This window comes from Heteronotia binoei, chromosome 15 (assembly GCF_032191835.1).
Source record: "Heteronotia binoei isolate CCM8104 ecotype False Entrance Well chromosome 15, APGP_CSIRO_Hbin_v1, whole genome shotgun sequence".
NCBI classification, from domain to species: Eukaryota; Metazoa; Chordata; class Lepidosauria; order Squamata; family Gekkonidae; genus Heteronotia; species Heteronotia binoei.
This window is the reverse complement of record NC_083237.1, coordinates 64,008,143-64,021,069: the sequence shown is the minus strand read 5'-3', so window position 1 is coordinate 64,021,069 and position 12,927 is coordinate 64,008,143. Positions and strand designations below refer to the sequence as shown.

At 48.7% G+C, this 12,927-nt stretch overlaps 1 protein-coding gene across 1 annotated transcript in view; it reads right to left on the bottom strand.

Moving 5' to 3' along the window:
* Positions 1-12,927, bottom strand: part of LOC132584205 (unconventional myosin-Id) — a 440,151-nt gene that overhangs the window by 194,377 nt on the left and 232,847 nt on the right. Inside the window, exons 10-11 of the mRNA XM_060256019.1 lie at positions 12,811-12,925; positions 10,274-10,444 (exon numbers count right to left, since the gene is read on the bottom strand). Coding sequence (XP_060112002.1) covers positions 10,274-10,444; positions 12,811-12,925 — 286 coding nt within the window. The remainder of the gene's footprint in view (positions 1-10,273; positions 10,445-12,810; positions 12,926-12,927) is intronic.

The following is a 12,927-nucleotide window of genomic DNA, read 5'->3' as shown; positions in this document are numbered from 1 at the left end:
TGACTTCCAGGTGCCGTAGACACACAAGCACGTACACAAATACCGATCAAAAAACCGAAAAAAAAGTAAAAATATCATTTCTGTAATACATCAGCCCTTCTCCATTGGTTTCCAAATATCTAAAAATAAGTCCATATGCAATTACCATTTATTTGCCATGCGTTCAAATATTGTTCTAAGGTCTGATTGACTGGAGACAGGCTTTTATCTTCCCAAAGTTGCAATACAAGTCTTAGCTGTAGTAAAAGCGCAGACCATCAGCTAGTCTATCAGCTAGTTGACCATCAGTATTCCAAAGAACATAACAACAGCCCTGCTGGATCAGCCAGTTTGGTGTAGTGGTTAAGTGTGCGGACTCTTATCTGGGAGAACCGAGTTTGATTCCCCACTCCTCCACTTGCACCTGCTGGCATGGCCTTGGGTCAGCCATAGCTCTGGCAGAGGTTGTCCTTGAAAGGGCAGCTGCTGTGAGAGCCCTCTCCAGCCCCACCCACCTCACAGGGTGTCTGTTGTGGGGGAGGAAGGTAAAGGAGATTGTGAGGCGCTCTGAGACTCTTCGGAGTGGAGGGCGGGATATAAATCCAATATCTTCATCTACCTCACAGGGTGTCTGTTGTGGGGGAGGAAGGGAAAGGAGATTGTGAGCCGCTCTGAGACTCTTCGGAGTGGAGGGCGGGATATAAATCCAATATCTTCATCTACCTCACAGGGTGTCTGTTGTGGGGGAGGAAGGGAAAGGAGATTGTGAGCCGCTCTGAGACTCTTCGGAGTGAAGGGCGGGATATAAATCCAATATCTTCATCTACCTCACAAGGTGTCTGTTGTGGGGGAGGAAGGTAAAGGAGATTGTGAGCCGCTCTGAGACTCTTCGGAGTGGAGGGTGGGATATAAATCCAATATCTTCATCTACCTCACAGGGTGTCTGTTGTGGGGGAGGAAGGGAAAGGAGATTGTGAGCCGCTCTGAGACTCTTCGGAGTGGAGGGCGGGATATAAATCCAATATCATCTTCTTCTTCATCAGCTAGTCTACTTATGTGCAGCTCCCACGCTGTTGTTACATTTTTTATCTTGTCTTTATGTATAACTTTCCTTTTCTTTTTAAAAGAAATTTTAAGTTTTTCCCCCTGTTCTTTTTTCTTTTTAAAAAAGTTTTTCCCCTTGTTCTTTTTTCCTGTGTTTTTGAAAGAGATAAAAAAATCAAATCTTGATTGGGCAAGCTGGGTTTGGAGGGCTTGGGAGCTGAGCACGCAAGTACAGATCAGTTAATATCTCTGGGGACATACATGGAAGGAGACCTAAAGAGGATCAGTTAATATCTCTGGGGACATACATGGAAGGAGACCTAAAGAGGATCAGTTAATATCTCTGGGGACATACATGGAAGGAGACCTAAAGAGGATCAGTTAATATCTCTGGGGACATACATGGAAGGAGACCTAAAGAGGATCAGTTAATATCTCTGGGGACATACATGGAAGGAGACCTAAAGAGGATCAGTTAATATCTCTGGGGACATACATGGAAGGAGACCTAAAGAGGATCAGTTAATATCTCTGGGGACATACATGGAAGGAGACCTAAAGAGGATCAGTTAATATCTCTGGGGACATACATGGAAGGAGACCTAAAGAGGATCAGTTAATATCTCTGGGGACATACATGGAAGGAGACCTAAAGAGGATCAGTTAATATCTCTGGGGACATACATGGAAGGAGACCTAAAGAGGATCAGTTAATATCTCTGGGGACATACATGGAAGGAGACCTAAAGAGGAGCTGTCCCTTTGTGTGCTTGTGTGCAGATGCATGGGTGACTCCATGTGTGTGTGAGAACACGAGCCCTTAAAGCCAAAGAACCAGCCCCTATGCACTCACCAGCCAACCTCAAGCAAGGGACAAGGGAAGAAGCTCAAGAACTGTTAAGTCTCACCTAGTTCACAGACCTTTTCCACATTCTTCTACTTTCTTAGCCTGCATGCTAAGAAAGTGTAGTGTTTAAGTGTAGTGTCGTGGTTAAGTGCGCAGACTCCTATCTGGGAGAACCAGGTTTAATTCCCCACTCCTCCGCTTGGCACCTGCTGGTGTAACCTTGGGCCAGTCACAAGTTCCCTCAAGGCTGTTCTGCTCAAGAGCAGTTTTGTTAGAGCTCTCTCAGCCCCACCTACCTCCAGTGTCCTCTCTAAGCTGAGTTAGTATGAGCTAGCTCATAGATTTTTAACCTCCAGCTCACACATTTTGTCTTAGCTCAGGAAGGATGGCCCCAGAGCACAATAATTTATGCAGCAGCTCACAACTTTAATGCCAGTACCTCACAAAGCAGAATTTTTGCTCTGGTTTTTGCTCAAGACTCTGCAGCTTAGAGGGAACACTGTGGTGGCTGTTGTGGAGAGGGGAAGGGAAAGGAGACTTGTAAGCTGCTCTGAGACTCTTTGGCTAGCAAAGGGCGGGGCATAAATCCAATCTCTTCCCATCTTCTTCTCCTGAGTGTGTGCCTTATAGTAATAAAGTCAATTTAATTACAACGCCTTGCCTTGATTCCTACACCCACATCCAGGCTGCTCATCAACACCTCTGAGTTAACCCCTGTACAACTGTACCTCTGGGTGACTGTTGAGCAGCCATGAAGAGTCCTCCACAAAGGAGGGGGCAAATATCCAGAGGTGGGGGCTGCCAAGCCAAAGGAGTATTCCAAAGAACATAACAACAGCCCTGCTGGATCAGACCAACAGTCCATCTAGTCCAGCCTCCTGTCTCACACAGTGGACAACCAGTTCATCTGGAGGGCCAACAACAGGGCATAGTGGCCGAGGCCTTCCCCTGAGAAGAACATCAGAAGAGCCCTGCTGGATCAGACCAGTAAAGGTCCATCTAGTCCAGCCTCCTGTCTCACACAGTGGACAACCAGTTCCTCTGGAGGGCCAACAACAGGGCATAGTGGCCGAGGCCTTCCCCTGAGAAGAACATCAGAAGAGCCCTGCTGGATCAGACCAACAGTCCATCTAGTCCAGCCTCCTGTCTCACACAGTGGACAACCAGTTCCTCTGGAGGGCCAACAACAGGGCAGAGAGGCTGAGGCCTTCCCCTGAGAAGAATGTCAGAAGAGCCCTGCTGGATCAGACCAACAGTCCATCTAGTCCAGCCTCCTGTCTCACACAGGGGCCAACCAGTTCCTCTGGATGGCCAACAACAGGGCAGAGAGGCCGAGGCCTTCCCCTGAGAAGAACATCAGAAGAGGCCTGCTGGATCAGACCAACAGTCCATCTAGTCCAGCCTCCTGTCTCACACAGTGGACAACCAGTTCCTCTGGAGGGCCAACAACAGGGCAGAGAGGCTGAGGCCTTCCCCTGAGAAGAATGTCAGAAGAGCCCTGCTGGATCAGACCAACAGTCCATCTAGTCCAGCCTCCTGTCTCACACAGGGGCCAACCAGTTCCTCTGGATGGCCAACAACAGGGCAGAGAGGCCGAGGCCTTCCCCTGAGAAGAACATCAGAAGAGCCCTGCTGGATCAGACCAACAGTCCATCTAGTCCAGCCTCCTGTCTCACACAGTGGACAACCAGTTCCTCTGGAGGGCCAACAACAGGGCAGAGAGGCTGAGGCCTTCCCCTGAGAAGAATGTCAGAAGAGCCCTGCTGGATCAGACCAACAGTCCATCTAGTCCAGCCTCCTGTCTCACACAGGGGCCAACCAGTTCCTCTGGATGGCCAACAACAGGGCAGAGAGGCCGAGGCCTTCCCCTGAGAAGAACATCAGAAGAGCCCTGCTGGATCAGACCAACAGTCCATCTAGTCCAGCCTCCTGTCTCACACAGTGGACAACCAGTTCCTCTGGAGGGCCAACAACAGGGCAGAGAGGCTGAGGCCTTCCCCTGAGAAGAACCTCAGAAGAGCCCTGCTGGATCAGACCAACAGTCCATCTAGTCCAGCCTCCTGTCTCACACAGGGGCCAACCAGTTCCTCTGGATGGCCAACAACAGGGCAGAGAGGCCGAGGCCTTCCCCTGAGAAGAACATCAGAAGAGCCCTGCTGGATCAGACCAACAGTCCATCTAGTCCAGCCTCCTGTCTCACACAGTGGACAACCAGTTCCTCTGGAGGGCCAACAACAGGGCAGAGAGGCTGAGGCCTTCCCCTGAGAAGAATGTCAGAAGAGCCCTGCTGGATCAGACCAACAGTCCATCTAGTCCAGCCTCCTGTCTCACACAGCGGCCAACCAGTTCCTCTGGATGGCCAACAACAGGGCAGAGAGGCCGAGGCCTTCCCCTGAGAAGAACCTCAGAAGAGCCCTGCTGGGTCAGACCAGTGAGGGTCTCTCTAGTCCAGCCTCCTGTCTCACACAGAGGCCAGCCAGTTCCTCTAGAGGGCCAAGAACAGGGCAGAGAGGCTGAGGCCTTCCCCTGAGAAGAACCTCAGAAGAGCCCTGCTGGGTCAGACCAGGGAGGGTCCATCTAGTCCAGGATCCTGTCTCACCCAGTGGCCAACCAGTTCCTCTGGAGGGCCAACAACAGGGCATAGTGGCCAAGGCCTTCCCCTGAGGTTGCTTCCTGGCTCTGAGATTCAGAGGCTTAGTGCCTTTAAATGTGCAGGTTCCCCTTAGTCACTACGGCTTGTAACCACTGATAGGAGTAACCTCCACGGGTCTGCTTCTGAATGCATTCCTTCAGAACCACTGAGCTTATGCAAAAGAAATTGATCCATTAACTGACTAGGAGATCTTTAATCAGGTTAACAGCACTAATTAAAAGCCTTCCTCCAATTAATTTGACCTGAACTAGACTGCAATTATGCAAGTCAAACACAGCGACGGGACTATGTTAACCAGAGCGGGAGAGGGGATTCTGGTTCAGCTGATTCGCTCGAAATGTTTTCTACCAAACCAAACGTACCAGCCAGAAGCCACCGCTGTATAGTTTCATTACTACATAAGAACATAAGAACATGAGAGAAGCCATGTTGGATCAGGCCAACGGCCCGTCCAGTCCAACACTCTGTGTCACGTAAGAACATAAGAGAAGCCCTGTTGGATCAGGCCAATGGCCCCTCCAGTCCAACACTCTGTGTCACAGAAGAACATAAGAGAAGCCATGTTGGATCAGGCCAACGGCCCATCTAGTCCAACACTCTGTGTCACACAGTGGCAAAAAATTTTATATATACACACACACTGTGGCTAATAGCCACTGATGGACCTCTGCTCCATATTTTTATCTAAACCCCTCTTGAAGGTGGCTATGCTTGTGGCCGCCACCACCTCCTGTGGCAGTGAATTCCACGTGTTAATCACCCTTTGGGTGAAGAAGTACTTCCTTTTATCCGTTTTAACCTGTCTGCTCAGCAATTTCATCGAATGCCCACGAGTTCTTGTATTGTGACCAAGGGAGAAAAGTACTTCTTTCTCTACTTTCTCCATACGACGAGCCAAAACAAACTATCAAAATTTTAATTCTATTGTGTTAATTCTGGAAACAGACTGCAGTATGTTTTTAATGCATATATGTCCAGCTTCCTATTTGCCCTATGGGGTGAGGCCTCCCCCACTTGCAAAAAGATTCCAGGTGAGCTCTTCCCGTCAAGGAAACAGTCACTGCTGCATGATCGTCAAGGGGCAGTCCGATTTTAAAAGCAGCATGGGGATGTTGTTTGGCTGCATTCCAGCAAAATAAAAACATCAGATTCAAAGGTTTCCGGGCTGAGAAGTAAAAAGCGGCAGTATTTTGCCACTGATGAGGGTAACAAGCACTTAACTGCAATCCAACGCCAACACCATCTGCATTTGCTGCCACAGAAAATTAGCTGATTAGAAAAGGGTCACATGCATGTAAACAGGGGCCCTCATTGGTTGCAAGTGACATCATGATTGTCTAGCCAAATCCCTGCTCCTGTTCTCCCCGCCCCACCGTGCTGCATTAAAGAGGCTGCGACTCCCCCTGCTGGACATCAGGACAACTCCAAGGACTCCGATGAGAAATTTTGGCAGGTGATATTTACAAAGCACAGCAAGCAAGGCAGACTGAAGCAATTCTGCAGATTGTGTGTTTCTGCGACGCAGGCCACGTGCAACTTTGACCCCGACCTGCAAATGTGCGACCAGCTCCCCAACTCTGGCTGGTGTCATCAGAATAACTAACCACGCAGGAAACTGGTCTGTTTCACCCAATATGGTCAGCCGCATTCTCCTATATTTTAAAGCCATGCCCTTCTAATCTAGCGCAAACCTCAACCAGCCCCCATCAGTCAGGCGACAATTTTTCTCTAGGCCAGTTTGACAAGGGATCTTGGGAATTTTTGTCACCTTCTGGGCATGGAGCAGGGGTCACTGGGGTTGTATGTGAGGGGGTGAGTTACTTGTGAAGTTCCTGAATTATGCAGGGGGTTGGGCTAGATGACCCTGAGGGTTCCTTCCAACTCTATGATTCTCTGATCCACAAGACAGACACAGTTTTATTTGATACAACCACCCCATGGATCTAATTAGGGTTGCCAGGTCTCGCCCTTGGTCGCCAGTGGGAATGGGGAGGGAAGAAGGGTTGCCAGATTCTGGTTGGGAAACTCCTGGAGATTTGGGGGTGGAGCCTGGGAAGGACAGGGGCCCCTCAGGCAGGTGAAATGCCATAGAATTCATCCTCCAAAGCATCCCTTCTCTCTAGGACTTCTGCTCTTTGTAGTCCAGAGATGAGCTGTAATCCCTAGGAATCCCCCAGGCCCCACCTGAAGGCTGCCATCCCTATAACTTGCCTCCAGAGTGTGGAGCAAACAATCCACACAATGGGGACAGGAGCAGGGGAAAACAACAAAAGAGAAATCATATGCATATCTAAATTTGAAGCACCTTAGAGGCCACCCAAATATTCCAGGGTTTTTAAGAGTCAAAGGCCAGTTTATCAGATACAAGTATAACGTGCATATCTGGATAATAACTTCAAAAAAATGCCATGGTCAAGATTATGGGGTTGCCAAAGAATGCCACAATATTGGGCTGCCAAAGGAGCAGCCTAGGAGAGAATATGGCAGGAGTAGGGCGTTTTTTGAGTAGGAACGCAGTTCTGGCTGGCTGGGGGTGTGGTCAGATATAATAATAATAATAATAATAATAATAATAATAACAATAATAATAATAATAATAATAATAATAATAATAATAATAATAATAATAATAATAATAATAATAATAAATTTTATTTGTATCCCGCCCTCCCCGCCAAGGCGGCTCAGGGTGGCTAACAGCATCTATACATGTACAACAATAGGTAATAGATAAAACTTAGTTAACAATAAAAACATCTAAACATTATAAAAACCCGTTAATAATTAATTTTTTTTAAGATATGCAAATGAGTTCCTGCTGTTTTTTTCCGACAAAAAAGCCCTGTGTGAAACAGTGGTGGTTGAGGTGTGTGGCCTAATATGCAATGAGTTCCTGCTGGGGTTTTTTCTACAAAAAGGCCTTTTGTGAAACAGTGGTGGTTGGGGGTGTGGCCTAATATGCAAATGAGCTCCTGCTGGGCTTTTTCTACAAAGGCCCTGTGTGGTTGGGGTGTGTGGCCTAATATGCAAATGAGTTCCTGCTGGGCTTTTTCTACAAAGAAAGCCCTGTGTGAAACAGTAGTGGTTGGGGAGGTGTGGCCTAATATGCAAATCAGTCCCTGCTGGGCTTTTTCTACAAAAAAAGCCATGCGTGAAACAGTGGTGGTTGGGGGGGTGGTCTAATATGCAAATTAATTCCTACTGGGCTTTTTCTACAAAAAAAGCCCTGGGCAGGAGCCTCGAGAGGGAAGGAGGGGGGGGGAGGAGGAAGAGGAGCTAATGACAGTCATGTGGGGGACAAGGAGGAGCTGAAGGCAGGAGGAGAGAAAAAGAGGTCACGGTGAAGGGGGGGGGGAGAAATGTGAGGTTACAGTAAAGAGGAATTGGGGACCATCTCTTCCTCCTCTCCTCTCCTCTCCCCAGCATGAGGAGAATGCCCGAATGTCACTTGGGGAAAGATGCTACCCTGCACTGACCTTTGACAAAAGCAGAGAGCAGGGCAAGCGCACAGGAAGGAAGGAATGTTTTCAGCCCAGCAGTGTTATCTCTCAAGCAAGTGTCATGGCCACAGAGCTTTAGCTTTTTATCTGCCTCCCCCTAGCACCCGAGACGCTGGCATGACCTTGAATGTTGCTTGTTCTCTTACCAAACGAATGCATTTCTCATTTACAACTTCGGCCAAGTTCTTACTGAGGCGATAAGCTTGTGTAAGGAGGGCTGTCACACAGCAGGGGCCTGGGAGGGCCTTCTACTGGCTACCATCATGCTGGGTAAGGGTCTGCATGGGAAGGCTCAGAGCACCAAACCACCCCTGTATCTTCCTTATTAGTAAATACCTCTTAGCTGTGACCAAGGAGACGTGAGAACCCAGGCAGTATAACAACAAAAAGGAGTTTATTGTTAGGGCTCTAAAACAGTAAGTGCTCAAGATTTAGTGCTATAGTGAATATGAAAACAGTAAAGGTTGGTGCAAATAAATAGAAGCCCTGACAAAACTAACTAGACATTCCCTTCCTCTAATACCAGAACTCACCACCTTGGGCAAGGGATCTCTTCTCTCCTGCAGCCTGTCCCAGAGAGAATACCCCGCCCCCCCTGTCTGTGCCAGGCCCTTTTAAGCTGTCCTCACAGGTCCCACCCCTCTCTGGGCCAGTTTCCCTTCAAAACCTTGCCACCCAATCAGAGGGATAGAAGGGATCCTGGGAAATGTAGGCTTTCTTTAGTAACTCCTAGGCAGGCTTCACTGAAGCCTGTAGGCCTCACTAGGTCCAGGATCATGACAGGGTCTGTGGCATTTCTGATTACAGGGGGAGACTGAATGATGAAACAATCCTCCATTTAAAAAAAACACAAAACCCTAGTACACCAAGACCAGCATATTTCCTGATACGCTAGTCTTCTAGAACTATGAAACATTTTCGTATGGGGAGGGGCTCAGTGCTAGAGCATCTGCTCGGCACGCAGGTCTGACGTTCAATCTCTGGTACCTCCAGTTAAAAGTTCCGGCAAGAAGTGATGTGAGAGACCTCAACTTGAGACTCATGAGAGCTGCTGTCAGTCTGATTAGGCAATACTGACCTTGATGGACCAAGGGCCTGAGTCAGTAGAAGGCAGCTTATATAAGGAGCATTCCCCCACCCCGAACACCATCATCTGGAGCAGTGCAGTCTAGATACATCTTGGTTGAAACTAGGCCTATAGCTTTGTGGAACTTTTGGAAAATGAACACACTGAGAGCCAAACTAGCCACTCACCAGTTCCTCACGACGACTTGTAGCCATATTGCAGAGCTTTAAGTCCCTGCAACAACTCATGTGTAAAAAGGACAGATTCTGATCAGGACGGGGGAGGAAGAGGTTCCTCACCACCATTACCTCAAGCTATTTTCAGCCTCCCAATAAGACACCCAGCCCGTTTTGTTTGGGCTACTGAAAACAGCATGGTGGGGAGGAGAGACAGGAACTCCTCTTCCCCCCCATTCTGCTGTGCTGATAAAAATCAGCACTGTTTGTGCTTTTTGCAGGTAAGTTGTTTGTGCATTCTGCAGGTAAGCTACCTTGGGGACTTGCAGTAAATCCCTGTGCAAACTCAAGAGAAAAGTAATGTCTGGTTTGGCTCTTAATCACACCCACTCAGGCTGAAGCATCAGCAAAGATAAATGGATACGTCACAGAAAGAAGCCAGTCATTTATCCAAGCAGCATGTTCTGATGATCATACTCTGTAGGCACAGAACCTTAAAAAGTTGTTAAACTCTCAAGCTCTTAAAAAAAAAAAGCAAGTTCCTAGCCCTCGCACCTGGATGCAGGCATGAAAATACAGAGCACCAAGGGGAAGACGCACCAGCGTTTGTTTCACGTTGCTCCAGATGAAACTAAACTAAAAAGATAAAGGTAGTCCCCCTGTGCAAGCACCAGTCGTTTCCGACTCTGGGGTGACATTGCTTTCACAATGTTCTCAAGGCAAACTTTTTACGGGGTGGTTTGCCATTGCCTTCCCCAGTCATCTACATTTCCCCCCGCAGCAAACTGGGTACTCATTTTACCGACCCTGGAGGGATGGAAGGCTGTCAACCTTGAGCCTGCTACCTGAACCCAGCTTCCGCCGGCATCGAACTCAGGTTGTGAGCAGAGCTTGCACTGCAGCTTACCACTCTGCACCACGGGGCTCCTCGAAACTAAACTAGGAACATTCAAAATTGCTTGATCTATTCAGACAGCAGAATAATTTTGCAGACAGAACCAGGAGTACCTTCCTACTGGAGAAGTGAGCGTGCTTCCCCAGTTTCTTATTCAGGGCCTCCAAGAACATCTCATCAGTAACCTTCCCAACATTCATGCAGGCGTCATCCAGATTGGCAATGATCCCTTTGTGCTGCTGCTCCACCAGGTCAACGATGATCTGGTTGTTGAAATAGTCGATCTGTGGAAATAACAGAGCCAAGATATCGACAACAGAAAGTAATGAAAGCAGCGTTTTAAAAAAACAGAAGTGCACAAAGAAAATCCATATCAACAAGTAAAAGAAGAAGAAGATGATATTGGATTTATATCCCGCCCTCCACTCCGAAGAGTCTCAGAGCGGCTCACAATCTCCTTTCCCTTCCTCCCCCACAACAGACACCCTGTGAGGTAGATGAAGATATTGGATTTGTATCCCGCCCTCCACTCCAAAGAGTCTCAGAGCGGCTCACAATCTCCTTTACCTTCCTCCCCCACAACAGACACCCTGTGAGGTAGATAATATAGGATTTATATCCCGCCCTCCACTCCAAAGAGTCTCAGAGTGGCTCACAATCTCCTTTCCCTTCCCCACCCCCACAAAAGACACCCTGTGAGGTAGATGAAGATATTGGATTTGTATCCCGCCCTCCACTCCAAAGAGTCTCAGAGCGGCTCACAATCTCCTTTCCCTTCCCCCCCCCCAACAGACACCCTGTGAGGTGGGTGGGGCTGGAGAGGGCTCTCACAGCAGCTGCCCTTTCAAGGACAACCTCTGCCAGAGCTATGGAAGGCCATGCTAGCAGGTGCAAGTGGAGGAGTGGGGAATCAAACCCCATTCTGCCAGATAAGAGAGCTATGGCTGACCCAAGGCCATTCCAGCAGGTGCAAGTGGAGGAGTGGGGAATCAAACCCCATTCTGCCAGATAAGAGAGCTATGGCTGACCCAAGGCCATTCCAGCAGGTGCAAGTGGAGGAGTGGGGAATCAAACCCCATTCTGCCAGATAAGAGAGCTATGGCTGACCCAAGGCTATTCCAGCAGCTGCAAGTGGAGGAGTGGGGAATCAAACCCGGTTCTCCCAGATAAGAGTCCGCACACTTAACCACTACACCAAACCGGCTCTCTGATGGTTCTTTCGCATGCCCCTTCGCCCCAGAAGCTGCCAAGACATTTGTTCTAGTATCACAACTAGCATTTCAGGAAGATTTGAGCAAAGCCTTTTCACAGACCGAAAAGTCTACAGGTGGTGGCTGAAAGGTGATATGATCACCACCTTCAAGTCCTTGAAGGGCTGTCATCTAGAGGATGGTGTGGGATTGTTTTCTGTGGCCCCAGAAGGTAGGACTAGAACCAATGGGTTGAGATTATATCAAAAGAGTTTCCGGCTCAACATTAGAAAGAACTTCCTGACTGTTAGAGCGGTTCCTCAGTGGAACAGGCTTCCTCAGGAGGTGGTGGGCTCTCCTTCCTTGGAGGTTTTTAAACAGAGGCTAGATGGCCATCTGACAGCAATGAAGAACCTGTGAATTTAGGGGGAGGCGTTTGTGAGTTTCCTGCATTGTGCAGGGGGTTGGACTAGATGACCCTGGAGGTCCCTTCCAACTCTAGGATTCTAGGATTCTTCAGGAGGTGGTGGGCTCTCCTTCCTTGGAGGTTTTTAAACAGAGGCTAGATGGCCATCTGACAGCAATGAAGACCCTGTGAATTTAGGGGGAGGTGTTTGTGAGTTTCCTGCATTGTGCAGGGGGTTGGACTAGATGACCCTGGAGGTCCTTTCCAACTCTAGGATTCTAGGATTCTTCAGGAGGTGGTGGGCTCTCCTTCCTTGGAGGTTTTTAAACAGAGGCTAGATGGCCATCTGACAGCAATGAAGACCCTGTGAATTAGGGGGAGGATCTGTGAGTTTAGAGCGGTTCCTCAGTGGAACAGGCTTCCTCGGGAGGTGGTGGGCTCTCCTTCCTTGGAGGTTTTGAAACAGAGGCTAGATGGCCATCTGACAGCAATGAAGACCCTGTGAATTTAGGGGGAGGTGTTTGTGAGTTTCCTGCATTGTGCAGGGGGGTTGGACTAGATGACCCTGGAGGTCCTTTCCAACTCTAGGATTCTAGGATTCTTCAGGAGGTGGTGGGCTCTCCTTTCTTGGAGGTTTTTAAACAGAGGCTAGATGGCCGTCTGACAGCAATGAAGACCCTGTGAATTAGGGGGAGGATCTGTGAGTTTAGAGCGATTCCTCAGTGGAACAGGCTTCCTCGGGAGGTGGTGGGCTCTCCTTCCTTGGAGGTTTTGAAACAGAGGCTAGATGGCCATCTGACAGCAATGAAGACCCTGTGAATTTAGGGGGAGGTGTTTGTGAGTTTTCTGCATTGTGCAGGGGGTTGGACTAGATGACCCTGGAGGTACCTTCCAACTCTAGGATTCTATCGGAAAGGGTTTATGAAGACTCTTAGTGGTGAGGTGAGGAAGCAGACATTCCTTGACCTCGTCATAACTACCCATGGGGCAAAATCCCAGACACCTGGGACCTCTGAGTCCACCTTGCCAGAGGACAACCTGTCTGCTCACTCACGTGCTTCCAAGGAATCCCCTCGCGTTGATACTCTTCCTGCTCTTGCTTGAGAACCAGCTGGATGAAGAGCTGCTGCAACTTCTCATTGCAGTAATTGATGCAGAACTGCTCAAAACT